Source organism: Danio rerio, chromosome 4 (assembly GCF_049306965.1).
Source record: "Danio rerio strain Tuebingen ecotype United States chromosome 4, GRCz12tu, whole genome shotgun sequence".
NCBI classification, from domain to species: domain Eukaryota; kingdom Metazoa; phylum Chordata; class Actinopteri; order Cypriniformes; family Danionidae; genus Danio; species Danio rerio.
In genome coordinates this window covers 13,027,422-13,048,281 of record NC_133179.1, presented here as the reverse complement: position 1 = coordinate 13,048,281, position 20,860 = coordinate 13,027,422, and the positions used below count along the sequence as shown (strand labels likewise).

The window sequence follows — 20,860 nt, the reverse complement described above, 5'->3', positions numbered from 1 at the left end:
AAAAAAAAAAAAAAAAAAGTATAATCTTGAGTTTAAAAGGTTCACAGCATCATTATAATATCCCTGTAAAAGTTTTAGATTTTTTTTTTGTTTAAAATATATAGTGAAGAAATCTTACAAGCAAGAATGTGGTTTTTTGGATATCACAAGTGAACAAATGTTGTATTTATTTTATACAAGTTTTTATAATTAGTCAATTATAATTAAGTCATAATAAATATCAGTTTGGTTTTGTCAATGGAAATAATTTTGCAACACTGTGTTCTTGAATTAATCTGTTTTTAAACAAACTGATCAAACTATTCATAAATGCATTGCTGTGTCCAAAAAAGGCATGGGCCGGTATAAGATTCTGACAATATGATAACCTGGGATAAAAATATCACGGTTTTACTGCATTTGTTATTACCACTCTAAAATAAGTTCTTTTAAATGTCTAGGTTGAAAACAACAACTTTTCCCCCTTTAATCACAGTATATTTTGTTTTTAGAAACAATTAAATATTTAAGAACAGTAAACATGTCAGGCTAAATAATTCAAATCAATCATTGACTTCTGCTGTCTTCATTAGTTTCAAAAAGATTTCTTTAGAATTTAAAATGGTATCTTTGGATATCTTTTCATCTGGAGATCCTGGTGGAGATAGGTTTTAATACTGTTTTCAAAACCTTGACTTTTCCAAACCGTGATATACCTTGAAAATGGTTATTGTCCCATGCCTAGTGCAAAACTTTTATAATATATATATATCCTAAAATGTTGGTATATTTTGTTTTGTCAGTGCCTCATCACCTTTATATTTGAATGAAAGTGTGTTTGTAAAGAAACCAAACCACAGTTATCTGCTCATACTTGTACATGTGAGCGCAAACCTTATTGTGAAGAACAGAAAGTGGCCTTTTTTAATATAAGCGCTGAGTTATGCAAACAAACCCTGCCGGTTGCTCCATATTTAGTCTTCTTAACTAGATACTCCTGACCCCAGTCCTCCTCAGCTGCCTTTTAATTGGCTTCACTGGGCCTAAAATGCTGCAATACTTCTCCAAATTGACTGCCTATTTGAGTGTCGGGAGTGATGCAATTTACAGTAGGTTGCTGGTAAAAAATGGACTGGGGCTTCTAACGCAGAGGCTGCACGGGGTTCGAATCGTAACTTCAGGGAATGCATTTCACGTGTTTATGGAGGCTTTGTACAAGGGCTGCACAATATGTTGTTTCAGCATCAACATTGCAATGTGCATGCATATTCGCTATAGTCACATAGCTGGATGTGCAATGTCGAGTGATGATGAGTCAGGATTATATAACATATGATTTGTTTAGCCATTACAAAATTGAACCATAGTAGAGTAATATTTTTTCATTTGCATGTATTTTTAGGGCCTATGACTGAGCATTTCACATTATTTTCAAAGCATTCGGGCACTATAAATTCTAATGTTTTTAGATTTAATGAAGATGAATTGTTTAATTATTTATACAACAAAGACTCACTGGATCTGAATACTGTTTGACTGCCCTGAAAACTAAAAAGTTGCTTAGTTAAATTCCATTTATAATATTCTATTTGTCTATGCTTGTCATTTTTTTTTTCATTTTATGCAAAATCACCCCCCTACAAAATCATCCCAATCGATCTAATATTAAAAAATCTTTCCCATTATAGCTTTTCAAATCATCTGAAGACATTGTATGCATATCGAGTTATATGTTGTAGAAAAACAAAATAATCAGTTTTACACAGTACTGTTTATATACAGTATATTTGTCCATAAATATGTCCATATTTAATTTCAAGTCTCTATATGAAGATACACTCAAAAAAAAATTTTAATTTTGAAAATTGAGTTTTTTTGAAGGGACAACTTATTCGTTTTCACAAATTTAAGTTGATTGAACATAAAACAGTTAACTTCATTCCTTCATGTTGTCCTAACACAAATCGTTTGTGTGGAACCCAGCCTTTTTTTATGGTGTACAAGCTGAAAAATGGGAAATTTTTATTTCTGCCCAGGTGATCCCATTTTGCCTCTATAATATTTAGGTTTGGACTCTGTGAAGACCATTTCATGACTGTTTGTATTTCATCTGCTGTTTTTTTTTTTTTTTTATCTTAGAAGTTACCTGCTGTCCAGGCCTGTCATGATAAAATATTTTAAGGTCACAATTATTAGCTCCTTTAAGCTATACATTTTTCAATAGTCTTCAGAACAAACCATTGTTATACAATACCTTGCCTAATTATTACCCTATCTTGCCTACTTAACCTAATTAACCTAGTTAAACCCTAAAATGTCATTTTGAAGTGAAGTCAAATGTAAATGTGCTTGTAAAATGGCTTCAACCATTATTTTTGAATTTGTAAATAAATTTTGCAACACTAAAAATTGAGTTCATGTTTAAGTATTGCAGGATAAGTTGATATATTGATTATTGTGACAATATAGATTTACACAAATACACAAATTTACACATACATAATGATATAATAATCATAGTAATAATAATAATAATAATAATAATGATGAATACATAGGCAACGCGCATTAAAACAAACTATTTTTATGGCATTTAAACTTATTAAATTTATAAATTAATAATATTTATGTGTAGACTCTGTTCATATGGCTTTTTAGGGTTGCATGGTTTACCAGTACTATGGTAGTATCGCGATACTATGGCTTCAAAATACTGGCGGCATCACTGTCGTATGTAAACGGTAGCATCATCAATAACGGTCTATCTACAATAGATAAGGTTGGATATGGAAAAGTCATTAAAATGCTCACACATTTGTGCAACAATAGACAATTTTATTTCAATAGTCTGTGAAGCACTTTAAGGTTGCACGTTTTCTGACGTTTCAAACGCACATCTGAATCGGTTCATTTCTGTTTCTCTCAATATGATTCTGTAGCTACAACAATCGCGACAATCTCTTAAAAAGAACGACTTACAAAGTAAAGTTCTGAATTACTTTGGATTGTTACCTGACAATTTCCCAGTGATGGGTTGCGGCTGGAAGGGCATCCGCTGCGTAAAAATGTGCTGGATAAGTTGGCGGTTCGTTCCACTGTAGCGACCCCGGATTAATAAAGGGACTAAGCCGAAAAGAAAATGAATGAATGAATATTACCTGATAAGACTGAAAAAAAAAAAAAAAAACAATAGATTAAAATTCCAAAATAGCTACAGGAAAACAATGAAACAGTTTTTAGGTATTTTTAAATCTTATGTAGCCTAATTTTGTTCTAAAAATGCTATTTTTGTACAAATTTCATTTGGTATTATTTGTATCTTTATTTTAATGTTTTTTTTTTTTTTTTTTGGTTGGCCAGTTATCTACAAAATAAAAAGAATTAATAAATTTTAGGTGAAGTGACATGCAAATCATTCTTTTTTTTTAATACTAAGGGAATTATGAATTAAATTCAAGACCTAATATAACATGTAAAATAAAGTATTTCTGACAATTTTATTTTATAATTTGAGTTATGAGTTATAGTAATTCAATACTACTTGGTATCATGATACTTAAGCTGGTATAGAGTAGTAAGATGAATTAATGGGATCACGACAACCCTATGCCTTTTATTACCTTTCTTTTCCCATAAGGGATGTGCATTACAATTTGTCTGTACCTTTCAGCATTCACAATCCTATCCATTTTTCCTATCAATTTTCCATCTTAGTCCATATATGTTTTTAAAACGATTAGATCAAACAATCCAGCTGTAATACGATTTGTATTTTAAAAAAGTGACAGAAAATATGTGTATTATAGAATCACTAAAACAGAACTATATGCAGAGCGGCTGGCGTGCCCTCTTAGTCTTTCCGGGTTGATCGTCTTGCCTTGTTTACAGTGTGTTATAGAAGGGCTGATGCCGGCGTCCCTCGGGAGGGAACAAGGGTTAATTGCTGTTAAAGTGTTGGTCTCGTTCCTCTTTCTGGCCCTGACGCTCCATTAGAGTTGACACTAATGAGGCAGTGCACAGAGGACACCCTGGAGTCCAGGGACGGCACCGTCGGCTAGGGGGAACGAGACGCGATCCCGAGACTTTAGAGAGACAGAAAGCACATACTAAGTCATAGATCAAGAGTGTGTGTTGTTGGGAGTGTGTGTAGGCTCGGCTTCTCTTAATTGGTGGCTTACCCTCTGCATATGTTGTTTGTTTGTCATTAGGAATTCAGTAGGGACTGAGTCACTGCTCGTCCTTCATAATCAGCCAATGGCATTTGCTTGGTTATTTTAACGTATCGATTGTAATTTGCAAATGTCAAAATATAGATTTTTTTTTTCTGGGTGTGTGGTGTTAAAGTTGGGGAATATGCTAAACAATACAATTTATTTATAAGGCTTCTGGAGATATAAGGCTTTCAATATTTATTTTATTATTCATTATTTATTAATATTAATTTCTAATAAATATATTTTAAAATGAATTGATCACTGATTAATGAATGAAATTCAGTTGAAGTAATCTAAAAAATCTATCAAACTAAATTTTATAATAATTTAAAATAAAATAAAAATTGGGCAAAGCTGGACAAAGATTGATCGCGCAATTATTTGCATTCAAAATAAAAGTTTTGATATAATATATGTGTGTTTATTATTTATTTATTATTATATGTGTGCATTATATGTGGGTTTATTACATATGTATTATTTATTTATTTATTTATTTATTATCTACATGTAATACACACATAAACCTAAAAACCAAACTTTTTTTGCATAGATATTTAAATGTGTATATATATAATTTGTATCTAATACATATGTATTGATAACTAAGTATAAATAAGAATGTAAGTATTTATACATATTAAATATATACACCATACACACATACAGTATATCTTGTATCCCAATATAAGCTTTTATTTTGGATGCAATTAATCTTTGCCCACCACTAATATCTAATTAGTATGAATATCTAATTATCATAAAATAAAATCCAAAAATGGAAGAGTTTCAGAAACAACATGCAATAAACTTTAATAAAGTAATAAATAATTTTAAAAACTTCTCAATAATGTATGGATGAGTATTATTCTATTATTTTATGTTCAAAATTATTCAAACTCAATAAAAGTGCTGTTTATGCACCTCATTTGCTGTTTATTAATTCGCTGTATTGATCAAGCAGTCATCTGTATGGCTTTTTGTTCTGTTTTGTAGGTAGTAACATACTGATCTGGAGTCATGAGTTTCTCTCCGAGTCCACTGAGCCCGATGAGCGGCCGCAGTATTCAGGAGCAGAGAGAGCGCTGGGAGAGGAAGAGGAGTCGCACGGCCCGAGAGATGATCCAGAGTGAGCAGAGATACTGTCAACAGCTGGAACTGGTGGTCACGGTTCGTCTCTCTCTCTACACACACACACACACACACACACACACATACACATATTGTCATTTGAAACTATACTCTGTCTGTCTGTCTGTCTGTCTGTCTGTCTGTCTGTCTATCTATCTATCTATCATAAATTAAATATTTATTGACTTATTTATTAACTTTTATTTACAAATTATTTACATATTTATTTTTATTTATTTATAATGTATTATTATAATGTATAATAATAATAATAATAATAATAATAATAATAATAATAATAATAATTATTATTATTATTATTATTATTATTTTATTAAAATTCCTCCACTAAATACTAAATATTTTATTAATTTTATGTTTATTATGAATTACTGAGTTAACGTATTTTTTTGTAATCAAAAAGCACTTAATTGAAAAGTCCATGTCTTTTTTCAACATTTACAATGAAATATATTGATTATTTTTAAGCTGGGCTAGTCAAAAGATTTGGCGGGGCAAGTGAAAATTTTAACAACTGCCCTGACTGGACCAATCGTAACTATTCTTAATTTAACTATTCTAATTCTTAGCCATGCTTGAAGATATAACATGGGTGTAAAAAGATTTAGACATGCATAAATATTGTAAATGTAACTAACGATGTGGCAATATTTCCCCTGTGGGATCAAACATGGTATGGACTATCAATATCTTATATAAGTTACAAATGCCAGTATGATGACAACACTAGTCTACACTGCATTTATTCATTCATCCTGGAGAGCAGAAACGCAGTCATGTTAATCATTAGAGTTTGCTAATTAATACAAATCTGAAATTCTAATTATCTTGGAGAGCTGTTTGAGTGGTACAAGGTTTTCTGGTTATTGAGTGGTCCTTGACACCATCACATGGCTTTTCTTTTGAAATTCAAGCTTTATAACCTGTTCAAGGCTTTTATTTTAGGGCTAATTAGTTTTACCTTTAAGACCTCAATGTTTTCAAGCTGTGCATATTATTTAGTTTATTGTGAGTAACCATAAATATGCACTCATGTTACTTCTGTACTGGTCTTGTATTTCCTCATAAGCAGTGCTTGCATTTAAAAACACAATATAGCTAATAAGAATTGTTTACTAATGGCTTATTTTTAATAAATATTGAGCATAAATATTAATGAAAAAATATGGCTATGGTAATATTAAAAGTATAATTATTTAATTTTGAATTATTGAAAATGTACATTTTATTTTTAGATTAGTATGTTTTGTTTTTATTAAAATAAAAAAAATAATTTATTTGATTGTATTCATATTAGTATGAGTTATTTAAAAGCTTCATTATTGATCAATTACATGTAAAAGGCGGCACAAATGTAATAAATATAAACATTTGATAATTTGTATCTTAAATCTGATCTAATAACTCTGAAATAATCAAATGTAATATTTTTATGTAGATTATAAATTGTAGCTCTTATTGTGTATGTTTATTTATATATTTATTTACCTTTTTTATTTATAAATATACAAATTTGTATTATTATTTTTATTATTATTATTGTTGTTGTTATAATCATTTTAACTTTTTCTGCACTAAATACTAAATATAATATGACTTTATTAGCTTAATTTATTTAGTTAAAATAATTAAAATTTTACATTTAATTTTTAGATTATTAAGTGTTAAACAAATATAAAATATGTTATAAAAATAATACTAAAAAAATAATAAAAGTGATTGAATATTTCTTATATAAATTATTACAAATAATAGCTTTTATGTTTATTGTGTATGTTTATTTATATATTTATTTAGTTTTATTTATAAATATCAAATATATGATTACAATTGTTTTTTTAATTATTTTTATTATTAATATTATAGTGGTTATTAATACTCCTGGACTAAATACTGAATATAATTCTAATTTATTGGTTTAATTTTAGTTAAACTAATTTAAGTGATACATTAAATTTTTATATTTAAAAGTGTATAGATATATAATGAAATATAAAAAAAGAGTGCAAACATGATTACATTTTATTGTGTTAATTTTAGTATGAGTTATGTTCATAAAAGCTTCATCATTAATCATTGAAATATAAAACATTGCGCTAATTTAATACATATAATCATTTAATATGTTATCTTAAATCTGAAATAATTCAGAAGTAATTAAATGTAATAATTCTATATAGATTATTATAATTAATAGCTTTTATATATTGTGTATGTTTATATATTTATTTACTTTTATAAATATACTAATTATTATTATTATTACTATATAAATACTAAACAATATTACTTTATAAGTTTCATTTATTTAGTTAAAATAAATTAAATGTTACATAGAATTTTTTGTTTATTATTGGTTATATAGATATATACTCAAATATAAAAAAAAAAATACAAATATTATTACATTTTATTGTATTAATTTTAGTATACATTATGTTAAATGCTTCATTATTAATCATTGAAACCAAGAAGATTGCATTAATAAATATAATCATTTATTATGTTATATCCTAAATCCTGGAAAAATTCTGAAATAATTACATTTAATAATGAATTAATATAGGTTATTACACAATTATAGCTTTTTTTCTTTTCTTTTTTTTTTTCCATTACTTTTTCTTATTTTTTTTTTTTTTTTGAAAGTCCAAGGTTTACACTCCGTTTAAAGCTTTATGTGTCGGCTAATTAGTTTTACCTTTCAAGATCCTGGAAGCCTTTGCTGTCTATTATATACACCGAAATACGCTCGCCTCACCTCTACAAATTATGTACATCATAATAACTATACGTTTGAACTTGAAAAGCAAGTCTACCAAACCACACGTCTCATTGTTTTCAAATGCCCGTTTCTAATTAAGCATTCAAAAACCAAATGTTTTTCAATAAAAAAAACACACACACACATTCTCCTTCCTGTGGTGAAGATGTATAAAAAAATTCCTCTCATATGAAGGTAATTGAGATGTCATTGCTGTGAAACACTGGGATCTCCACAGATTTTGCTCTGGCTTTGTCTCAAGGGTACGAAAAAGACGAGAAGGTGCCAAGATGAAGAGTCATGAACGAGTGGCGTCTGCGAATTTAATTTTCCTCTATCTTTCTCTTCACCAGTACTTTGTGGAGATCTTGAAGGCCAAAGGAACCCTCAGGCAGGACATTAGAGAAAGCATCTTCAGTTCAATTAAATCCATTCATTTAATAAACCAGTAAGTATCCTTTAAATAATTAAGTGAATCTTTACGCTCAGGGGAAAGAGACAGCTGAGGGTGGCGGACTTTGATACCGTTTAAAAAAAAAAAAAAAAGACGAGATGGTATTAATTGGGGTCTAACAGGAGAATCAACTTGGAGAACTTGGAGATTGTCTTATCTCATGTTTTTCCTTTTTAATTGGATTGCCAATCAATGCCGATTGCTGGGTTTGGGCTTACAGTTGCACTTTTTTTTTTTTTTTTTCACATTATCCTGCTTCATCGGTGTTCATAATGCCACCGTTTGCATCTTCAGAGCCTTATGGGTTGATAAAAATAAGCATTCAGAATCGCTGAGGTTTTAACAATGCATTTTTAATGAAAGCGTTCATTATCATTGTGTTCATTACAGTGTTATCACCTGACTTCAACACTATACTGTAGCAAATTCAGCAGTTATATACTTGATTATAGCTTAATTTAAAGACAACATGAAACATCTCTTGCAGATCCTGTGGTTTTGATCAAAAGTTTTTTATTTTAATATATATTTTAAAATACAATTAATTCCTGTGATAGGTTTCATTTTCTGCATCATTATATTAGTCTTCTAATATGCTGACTTTCAGTTTTTACTGTATTTTGATCATATTAATGCAACCTTGTTGAGACTATCATAATATTGTTTTGCATTTTTTATACTTTTTATATATATTATAGATTATTTTATATATAAATATATTTTAATTTATTTTAACTTTATTTTATTCATTTAATATTGATGTTTTTATTTATTTATTTTTATTTTGTGATTTTATAAAATTTTTTTATAAAATGTAAAAATATTTTTATTAATTTATATATAATTTCAATACATTTTATTTTAATTAATATTTTTATTTAACTTTTATTATTTAATTTATTTTCAATTTAATTACATTTTAATTAATTTAATTTACACAAATTTTATGTATGTATTTATTTTTTTATAAAATTAAGCTTATTTTTAATCAAATAAAAAAAAATATTTTATTTTATATATTTTAATTAATTTATTACCAAGTTATTTTAATAAAAAAAATATTTATTTATTTTCAAATTACTTTTAATGTATTTAAATAAAATTTATTTTATTTATCTTACATTTTTTGCATGGTGGCAAATAAACCTTTATTTATTTATTTATTTATTATATCACATATAATATATATAACAATAATATAATATATAATATATATAACAATAATATAATAATAATTAAAGTTTTTTTTTACTTAAGCAATTAAACACAAATTAACATGGATTAATATTTATATTCTGTTTATATTATCTTAAGGAAAGCAACATCAATACACCAAGAAATAGATTTTACTACGGTGCAATGTTTTTATTGTAAACTAACACTTCAAATCTTTTTCTTCAATATGGCTAAAATTACTGGAAAAAATATATATGAAAAATAAAAAAAATAAATGTTATACTTCAGATAATCATACTCATTGAAATAAGTTAAAATAGCTAAAACTGAAATAAGAATAAATTAAATAGAATTTTTGTTCTTAATTTACTCACCCTCAGATCATCCAAGATTTTTAGATTACTTTTTTTTCTACAGACACCTAGAAAGTAAAAAAAAACATACATACAGGCAAAACAGAATTAATACACAGAACTCCTCCAAACTATACATTGAGATCATATAAAGCAAGATGATTAGTCACATACAACACCCTCAAAGTGTTGCTAACCATTAAACAAAATTGAGTCTACTTTAATTTCATGATGCGTCTTTATTTATTTATTTAAACCAGTGATAAATCGCTCATGCTAAGTCGAGAAGCCCAGCTGCAGCTCTTCTTCTGCGCACAGACGATTAGACACTCTGCTTGAGGGCCCTTTATGACAGCTTGAGCAAATGAAAAGCTGAAGTCGCTGGAAGATGAAATAATACATCAGAAAAACTGGCCTGAAGAGCAGTCGGCATTGATCTGCCCAATGCCGAGCCGGGGCAGACTAACAACAAATTAACTCACAGGTGTCAAGAAGCCTGTTCTGGTTAATTTTTATCTGAAGCGCAAAAAGCTCTCGTGAAGCGTTTTGTGTTTTGATGTAGCACATCTGAAAGCAGCAAGCAAACGTAGAAAAGCAGAATCCCTCTCGAAGTGTCCAACAGACCCAGCGAAATCACTTTTAGCTTTTCTACAGACCTTCAACGATGCATTCGAGGGATCATCGCTCATGAGTGTAGGTAGAAAACCTCAAGAATTGTGTTGATTCAGCTCATTTTATTTCAGTATTTTGAACAAGAAACAAAAGTCATTTTTGGAGTGTGGTGAACTGGCTGAAGTTTGCGTAAAGGCCGGCTCACACTCTGTTTTTTTTAATAATCCTGAATGATTGTAGCATGTCAGACTGCATGAACATGGCTCCCATGTCAGACTCTTAAGATCTCAGCTATCATAATGTCAGACTGCATGACAATGAAGACAACGAAGAGTTTGACGTCATCCACCTGTGGAACTTTTACTATCCCGCGTTCTGAAATAATTCAACGCAACAAACATAAACAATCTGTAGCGGCAATTTTGCACACAGCGTGTCTTAATAATAATAGCAGGAAGGAAAAAACAGTTTTGACATTTCCCTGCGGTCATTTGAATTGTCATATGGATTGCGTCATCAAATTCGATGCTCTCATTGCTTCTTGGACTGAACCAGCTGTTGTCACACTGCAGGAAAGTGTCTTATCTTCTAACACTGTCAGAAATTCATTGGAGGAAAAATCTGATCGCAACAATCAAAGATCACAGATTTTAGCCTAGGATGTCAGGAATCTTTTAGGATTTCCCAAATTTGTCTTTTAAATCTTACATTGCAGGGCTTTAGATGCGGATTTTGTTGTGTATATGGGTTGTTGACGAATTTACAAAATTGACCAAATGAAATCGAATTCGATTTGTCATCATTTAAAATGCAGGAAAGGGTTAATCGTTTCTTCGTCTTTCATAGAGATGCTTCTTAATTAAATATTTTTTTTTTTTTTTTGAGCTAAATTAAATATAAATTAAATGAAAATTGTAAATTCATTAATAAAAAGCCAGGTTTAATTTTACTAGTGGCTATTTTAGGAAATTTTATTTCCATCAATATTTTGTATCCATCTACAGTTGAAGTCAGAATTATTAGCCCTCCTAAATTATATGCCCCTTGTATATTTGTTTCCCTACTTTCTGTTTAATGGAAAGAAGATTTTCCAGAGTTTCTGTTTTAACGGAAAGAACACATTTCTAAATATAATAGTTTTAATAGCTCAAAACTGATTTCTTTTATCTTTGTCATGATGACAGTAAATAATATTTTATAATACAAGATATATTAACTGATGATACTACTATAGGGCTAATAATTTGGATTTTACTGTATATAAACAAAGAAACTTGATACATTTTGTGACTGAAAACCATGTCCTCTGGTGTGACATTTATTAAATCTGCAATCCCACGGAAAACTTTAATTAACTGAAGTAGGGCTGGGCTGATAAACAATATTATATTGAATCGCTATCAAATTTATGTTAATAACAATGATAAGCTCTTGACTTTTTACTCTATATTGATCTAAGTGCCAATCACACCTCAGAAATTTGCAACAATGGGAATCCAAAAGTGTGTTAACTCTAGAGAAACCGAACATTTATCGACCGAAAATGTTATGCCGTTTAAAGGACCCTCTAATATTTGTGACTTCAGTCATTGCTGGGATGCTCTTTTAAATCTGGAAGCATTAACAACTCATAAAAATAAAAATAGATAGTTATCGTTCAAGATGGAAAATAATTATCGAGATTGCATTTCTGCCATATCGCCCAGCCCCAAGTTGAAGGACACCAAGATCATCTGACTGAAGCCCATGAAATGCACACTCTGAGCATATTTATCTTTTTTGCAACAACTATAAAAGTTTAGTCCCACTTCATATTAAGTGTCATTAACTAATATATACTTGCATCAAAATATAAATACAGTATAGATATTGTGTTCATAATGTACTGCAGAATATTTCTGGTGCTCTTGTGGTGGGATACGGGTAGGGTTAGAGAAAAGTTTGGTGATATCGAAAGGTTTAAGGGTGGGTTAAGATATTATGGATGGTCAACAGTGTAATTTTAAACGTAATTGCAAAAACTTATTACAGATATATTTACATGTAAGTATTTAATCAAGCTTAAGTACTATATAAAAACATGAATTTACACAGCAAGTACATTGTAACAAATTATTTATTTCAATTCAAGTACATATAAGTTAAAGCCACTTAATATAGTGGCACCATTGTGCTTGGTGTGACACCCCTATTCAGTTAAAGTACCCAACAAGTCATGGAGAAAAATATATAATTCATATTTTCATATAAAATAAATAGCACTATATCAAGCTTTTTGTATATTATTAAGAGTGTTTTTTCTTAAGCTTTGTTATCTACCATAGGCCATTTTTACAGTGCAGTACAAAGTAAATAATAAAACTGAAAAAAAAATAATAATAAAGTTACTGACCCCTCATATTTCAAAAATGTCTTTAAAAATGATGTTTTAATTTTTTTTTTACTGCCTGTTTGTCAACTACCCATGTGTACATATTTTGAATCGCCAAACTGACTGTCTTTGAAGGCTTCATCCAGCCTCGCTTGATGGAGAATCATAAAATTGTGTGAATAATGAATCACCGTTGGTCCCCGGGGCTCCCATCAATGGCTGATTGACGGGCCTCTCTACAAACAGTGGCTGAATGAAGATGGAGGGCTGAATTTCAGAGGCCGATGTATTGGATAAATCGGCGCTCGGTTACCATATATCATCATTAGAATCGGTTATTGAAGTGCCGGGTGAAGCGTAATGGCAGTCTCTCAATTTAGATCTGTGAACAGACAGCGCTGGCTGACTGATTAAAACGAATAAAGTGCTCGCGTACTCCAAAAGCACATCGTTATCAGGAAGCTTCTTCAGATGCATGTTGATATCCGCACTGCCTGCCGAAGGTTATTTCAATCCTTAGCGAAAATCATCACTTTTTATCTTGGACTAGTTGTGTGACATGGGAAAACAGAGCACCAGGGCAGAAGGTGAATGCTAGGTTGTACTTCATAGTCAGAATTTTAGAAATTGTTATCAATTTTAGCCTTAAAGAACCCATTTAACTTAATACATTTTTGGATTATTTGTCTTAAACTTATTAAAAAGCTTCAGAAAGTCTCCGTTTATATTGCTGTATTAATATTTGTTGAGCCTAATTGCAGCTAGTTAACTTGCGTTGTGTGGGAAAAAGAGTAACCTGAACATTTTTGTGGATTTCTACTTTTATTTCCCACCAAATTACATGAGCTAAGGATAAATTAATTACGTATACATGTAATATATTTGATACATTTTGCGACTTTCAAACTTCTATAGTGTTTAGACATTCCTACTTTTAGCAACTTTTTATAAGCTCTAATGATTTATGAGCAAATGCAAAACAATTTTATGTATTTTAGAATTAATTTAATTTATACATTTAATTTATTATATAACAATTACTTAAAATACCTACTTAAAATAATTTTTATCATTGATTATTCGATTTGAATGTATTGTAGTTTTTACAGTCTTTGTGTCATTAAGGTGCAACCCATTTTATTAAAAACAGAAACAAATTAAACGATTAAAGTCAAAACCTTAAACATTATGGCAGCCTCAAATGTTTAATGCAGTGACATTTTAAGATATCAAATATGTCCGTCAGCTATATTTAAGTGTAAAACAATCAGATGCAGTTGTTTTGAAGTTCAATGTTTGCACGTCATATGTTTCTCTTGGGTGGGTAAACACATCCAGGATTCATTAAGCGCTTCTAAACAAACAAACAAACAAAACTTGAATATATTGCTCCTCTGCTGCCATTCATTGATCAGAATTATGACGAGAGGAGTATAAGGCAAAAGTGGGAGCAACCCAATTATCCCAGTATACATCGTAACAAGTGACAACCCTTTTAAGTTAGCGATCACTAAGCAGCACAGAATCAAAAAGACATTTGAGAGATAAATATTGTGAGTAAGTGCATCTTAATGACAGTAAACGTGGTGTGGGAGATCAAATAGTATCTGATTTGTCACTTTTGAGGGGAGGAGGAGGTCTTTATACAAAACCAACAACTCTGCTATGGCTTTGCTGCTAACTGTTTATTGATGATAATTAGCTTTCCTCAGTTCTACCACAAATGGTGCCACGTTGGTTGAGTTTATGCTCAGGATATTGCAAACACTAAGAATAAAAGAGACATGTTCATATGATGAATGATAACTAAACCTCTGGTGTCCCCAGAATGTGTCTGTGAAGTTTGTGTTTAAAATAGCTCTCAGATATTTGGATATATCTTCGGGTGTGAGAAAAAGAAAAGGTGTTTTTGTGTGTGTTCCTTTAAATGCAAATAAATGAACCGCTGCTTTCTGTAGGAGGGCGGAGCCATTACAGCTGTTCTGACACACCAGAAACAACAAAACAAGTCAATCTAACATAGCCAAAGAGTAAGAATGAACAGCAACACAAGGTGTAATACTTAATTAATTTTTTTAAAAGTTAAAGTTAATTAATCGTTTCAAAATTGAAGAAATTTACCCACTTTTTAAAAATAAAGTTAAATAATATATATTTTTTACAGTGCAGCTGCTGTAGCAAATACATCGACATGCAGATACTGTAGTGGTGCTGTGTAGTGGTGTAACAGATCACAAATCTCATAATTCAGATCACATTATGGTTTTAGTCACAGATCGGGAAATGTAATTTGCTTTCCATTTATTACATAAACAGTACCACAAGCAACGTTTGACAAACAGAATTTAGAAACTGTAAATTTATTAACAATAAAAAATAGAAATAGTCAACTAAATAGATTAAATTAAAATAATTAAATTAAAATAAACTGTAAAATATTCAGCGCTGTGAAAAATTCACTGTTACCTCTAATGTTGCTCATGATGCTAAATGTATAAATCTAACATTATAATTTATACAATGCATATTTATTTTTAGTCTCAGTTTTTCACTCATAAAACTTTCTAGATGTGTCATTTTTGAATAATTATTCAGTGGCTTATTTTTCTGTGCTGGTTGTTGCCACCTATTGATTAAATAATGTTATAGCTGCCTACGACTTTCATTTTGAGCGTGAAGGTAAATGCATATAGAACTATAATGCATATAGTTTTATAGAAACTGTAAACTGTTTTTTCCTGTACTTCTGTGTTATTTGACTGTAAGTTCATAACTAACTTTAAGCACTGAATCTTTTAGAATTAATAAACGTATGCAAATCACCATCATTTATAATTTATGTTGCGTGGGTGTTGAGATCCCGATCTTTAAAAGAATAATCGTGAAGTGATTATGGCAGTTGTTTAGCAGCGGTCTCTGAATATAACAAGCTTTTAATGGTAAAAAATATAAATTTTCTTTTTTATAATAACACTTCATAAAAGTAGTCTGCAGAAACTCTTTTTGTCATCAGAAGGGGAAGGTACCAGCCATTAGTGACGATCTCTCCCTCATTAGCATAGGACCTTAGTCTTGTTTTCGAATCTGCCACTATGCTGACACAGGCATTTGTAGCTCCACCTTCTTTTGAATAGAGGGCTGGGAGCACAATCTCACTTGAATTTAAAGTGACAGGCACCAAAATGGCACAATTAGGGTCAAAGCGAGTTATAAAACATAATTTGTGTAGTATTTTGAGCTAAACTTTACATACGCGCTCGAGTGGGACATCAGAGATTTACCTTACATTTTGTCAAAAGGGGCATAATGGGTCCCCTTTAAGGGAAATCATATTCAAATAATATCCCCTTCCTACATAAGTATGAAATCAAAATCTAAATGTCACACTTTTATTGCTTGAAAAGAAAGACTTACAAAACAAACTTACTGAGTTGTGGGTTAGATGCACTGGGAACCTAATTATAACACTTAAACATGGAGGAAAAAAGTCTGATTTTCCTGAAATGTCGTCTTTAATGTTGATGAACGTGACACAGGAGGAATGCTAATGCTATTTTTGTCATCTTCCTGACGGCCATATCATTTAATTGCCTTAAAAAAAGAGCATAAAAAATGTAAGTCATAATTTCATATTTATCATAATAGCCTCTGGCTGTGAGGAGGAAAAAGGAAACACTGTTTGTCCCGCCCTTTGCCCTCGTTAGAAGTCTCTCGGCTGCTCCGGCATCTCCTGATTATGAACAGAGGCTACCTAGGCTTGCAACTTCATTAAAATCTATTTAAATCAACTTCAACCGCAAAACGCTTCTTCCTCCAGCATGTAAAGAACGTAAAGTCTCAGGGAACATCATTAGGGAGAGTGTGAGCGCGCGCGTTATCCGTACCTGTGTTTTCTGTTTGGTCTAAGCGGTATGTATGTGCGCTAGTTTGGATAATAAGCTCCCTCACAAGTGTCAACACCCTCACCCTTGAATTATACCCATGTCACCCTAATGTGCCTGACAGCTGGAGCACCATCTCTTGCTTTCCTCTTGAACGCCTTGTTTTGTTCCTGGTTTCGCGATGAGTGCGTTCGCTCTACAAAGCGCCACACGCTTGCCCTTGGGCACTAGGCCCCGGCACCCTTGTCTCAAATAAGTATGTCACCCATGGGGAGGGGGGCCCTTGGATGACACCACACAAATCTGACTAAAAACGCTTCCTTTCGCAAATACGTCTACCTCTGAACTAACCCCCCTCATTATTTGTGACAAGACGCTCCTTGATTTGCGAAATGGTATCAGGGTTATCGTTGCGTTTGGAGTGCATTGGCAAGGCTGCGGGGTAGAAATGTGGATAAGGGGCTTGTTATTTATTTGGTGAGTTGGCAAAACTTAATTATGGATGATTTGGAAATGCTGCAGCGTGCGTTAATATGTAATTGTGTGTGATAATGACAATATCAGGGTTCATACACTCATGAAAAACCTGGAAAAGTCATGGAGTTTTGGCATTTTCCTGGCCTGGAAAAGTTTTGGAAAAACCGAAAAACCCACAAAGTTTTGGAAAAGTCATGAAAAACAAATATCTGTATTCTTGAATATAGGTTACAGTGTTTGCTCTAGGATTTTTTCCAGCTGTGGCAGCAGGCCTTTTGCACAGATCTATCAACTACCCATGGTGTTATTTTACTGACAAATGTCATGTGCGTAGTATTAAGGCTGATTTATACTTCTGCATCAAGCGCACGCGTATGCTACGGCGTTGACGCATAGCCCTACGCCGTGGCCATCAGCATCGCTGACGTGCACCTCTCAAAAAAAATGTAACTACATGTCGCAACGACGCTTAACGCAAGCTCTGTGATTGGTTGGCTTGGTAGCGCTGACAAGTCTGGGCGGGACTGAGAGCGGGGCAAGTAACCTGAGCCCAATGGAGCGATTGTTTACAAGTTCAGAGTCCCGTGAAGGAGCTCCGGATGGAAAGTTTCGTTTTGTGTTTACCTCATAGTTAAAGTTGTTGCACGTCCGCCGGTTCCTGCCTCAAAATGAGCAAGTTTGAGCCAGTTTTACATTCAGGAAGCGTTCAGAAAGAACAAAACAGCAGCGAAGAAACTCGACACAGAGACGCATTTACACCTCACTGCCAACTAGCGTTTTGGAAGTGGTATTGCAGACCAACAGAGACAGCGCGCAGAAGTATAAATGCACAGCTACGTGCGTTGCATGCGCCGTTGGTTACACTGGTCACTTAACGCAGAAGTTTAAACCAGGCTTTACAAGTCGAAATCGCATTTATGTAATACGAGCATGCAAATCTCTTTGCTCGCATGCCAATTTCCTCTGTTTGTGCACAAAACATCTTGCACGTCCTCAAATATACACTGCTAAAGTGTAGATTTTCTTGTGTGCTCTCAAATAAACACTGCTGAAGCGCAATTTAGCGCGTTTATGTAGTAAATATGTCTCCAACATTTATTAGATTGGCTAGGAATATTTATGAATGTCTCCAATAGACCTACAGAGCTGCATTAATGTATCCTAAAGTAAAGTGAAATGGCTCCAGCAGGATAAAGTCTTTGTTTGTTGTATGCAGAACTATAAACTTCTATCTATAAATAACGTATAATTATGGAAACTGTGTTCATCCTAACTGAAAGCTACGTTGTGTTTGCTGGCCTCACGCATCACACACCTGTCTGTCAGCTTGTCACTTTAAAGGGTTAAACAAATAACTCACAGCACTACTACAGTTACAGAAAAGTTAGCGCTGTTATAATTCACTTACCTTTTAATATGTTTTGGTGTGATTTTAACTCAATAAAAACCGACAGAATGTTTTAATTAAGAAGCTGTAATGCAGCTGTGGTGGGAGATGCATTGCTCAGGTGTGAGTTTTTCACATACTTCAACAGAGTGTACAAATCTTGAAGGTTCTGTAGGTTTCGTCTGTCAAATCTGATCTTTATTTTTCATTCTCTATTGGATTTAAGTCAGGTGATTGGCTGGGCCATTCTACAGCTTGATTTTCTTTTTCAGAAACCATTTGAGAGTTTCCTTGGATGTATTTTAACTCATCAGCCATGTTTTTATCCACCTATTTGTTATATATATATAAAAAAAACAGTTGACAGAAACGCCAAGCTGCGCCTAAGTTTTTTTAAAATGTGCATTAAAACCGTATGTGCATAACTGAGTAGGTTAAACTTTTTATTCGATAAGAAAAGATGCACATAAACTACGATGGAAACACTTTTACCAAACAAATTCTAGTATGTGCATTAAAAAAAGTCATGTGATTTTTGTTATAAGAGATCATGTGATGATAAAAATGTGTGTGAATGGACAAACCAGCAGGCTGAGCATGCTGTGAAACATCTGAAATGTTGTTTTTGTCATTCTAAAACGCCTTAACCATCTCAGTATTAGTGTTATTATATAGTTATGTACCTCTAGAATCAAAAGCGTCTGAGCTTCGTGTCTCACGCTTTTACACGCCACCACATGTTCATTGCATGTCGGCATTTCTGAGGTGCAAGTTATTTATAAAGAAAAAATTCATGCAGCTTCTCCAACAGCAGAAAATTCCAGATTTTTTTTGTTGTTGCACATTTTGCTTTTAATATATGGCGCCAGATAATCAGAAAGTGACAATTTTATTCTCTTTGATTCGTTGGATGGAAGTGCTGCACATCTTTTATGCGATATTCCTGTTTTTTTCGCATAAATTTAATTTGTATCTTTGGATGGAAACGTTGTCAGTGTCTTGCTGAAATGTCCACCCTGGTTTCATATTCATCATCCTGGTAATGTAGATGTTGGACTGAAGCAGGTAATTTTAATTTACACAGACGAGAGGCAAAGGGTCTCTGAATAACTCCTGAGAGATTTCAGTTGCTGTCTGGGCGTTCACTGCTTTCTACACCTCCCTTTCTTCATGTGTTCAATTCGTTTTTTCTGTTTCGTTTCATTTTATTACACATAACTTAATTTGTAAATTAATTAGATTTGTTTTCTTTTCATATATGGATTTCTTTAAACGTTATCAACATCTGGTGAAAATTTCAGGTCAGCAGCACCATTAAAAATAAGGAAAAATGATGTGTTTAATACTTACTTGCCCCACTGTATATATGTGTGTACATGTGACTGATTAAATTAAGCCCCCTAAATCAAATCATATTTTCACTCTTCTGTTTTGTCTTAACAGGACACTACTTGCTCATCTAGAAATGGGGAGGTTTGGCATTGGTTTCGAGGAGTTCTGCACTCATCTGCAGTTGTACAACACATACATTGACAACATCCAAACGGCTAAGAAGGTCCTCATGGTGAGTTCAGTCTTTATATGTTAGACCTGACCCCTTTTTTCACCTCCGTTAACAGCATTTGGCATTGACCACCATACATTCACATTGGACTCTTTGTGTTGCACAGCCTTGAGTAATGACAGTGTGAACATGGCTATAAATTAGTTATTATGAGCATGCATTCCTCTTTGAAAGTAGTCTAATCATTTGCTATTAAAGTAGCACATAGGTCCCCTATCCTGGCCTTTCCAGAGAAAATCCATTCTTTTACCTGCATAGAGGTCATCTGGAATAAAGCTGGTGGCTGTGTCTATCAATATGAATTCATGAATATGTATTCATTATAGATCTATGGTAATGCACCGGATTGACAGTATGTCATGCTCCACTTCTAATTAGTCCAAACCGATTAAGTCATTGTACAACTCCTCATCCATGGCACCTTTTTTCCCCCTACTGCTGTACCATATTGTTCAGCTCAACCTTGTGGGAAGAATGAG

The 20,860-nt window shown here is 32.1% G+C and overlaps 1 protein-coding gene and 1 long non-coding RNA gene across 28 annotated transcripts in view; one reads left to right on the top strand and one right to left on the bottom strand.

Annotated features, from left to right (window-relative positions):
- The window catches only part of arhgef39 (Rho guanine nucleotide exchange factor (GEF) 39), a 105,891-nt gene that overhangs the window by 2,584 nt on the left and 82,447 nt on the right, over positions 1-20,860 (top strand). For all 27 annotated transcript variants that reach the window (XR_012401545.1, XR_012401543.1, XR_012401546.1 and 24 more), the window contains exons 2-4: positions 5,190-5,363; positions 8,460-8,554; positions 20,261-20,381. Coding sequence is in view for 4 of the 27 variants with exons in the window: in XM_073945963.1 (XP_073802064.1) it covers positions 5,214-5,363; positions 8,460-8,554; positions 20,261-20,381 (366 nt within the window). In the remaining 23 variants the exon portion in view is untranslated. The remainder of the gene's footprint in view (positions 1-5,189; positions 5,364-8,459; positions 8,555-20,260; positions 20,382-20,860) is intronic.
- LOC141381603 (uncharacterized) overlaps positions 19,657-20,860 on the bottom strand; it is a 34,635-nt gene continuing 33,431 nt past the window's right edge. Inside the window, exon 4 of the long non-coding RNA XR_012401994.1 lies at positions 19,657-20,843. This is a non-coding gene — a long non-coding RNA (uncharacterized lncRNA). The remainder of the gene's footprint in view (positions 20,844-20,860) is intronic.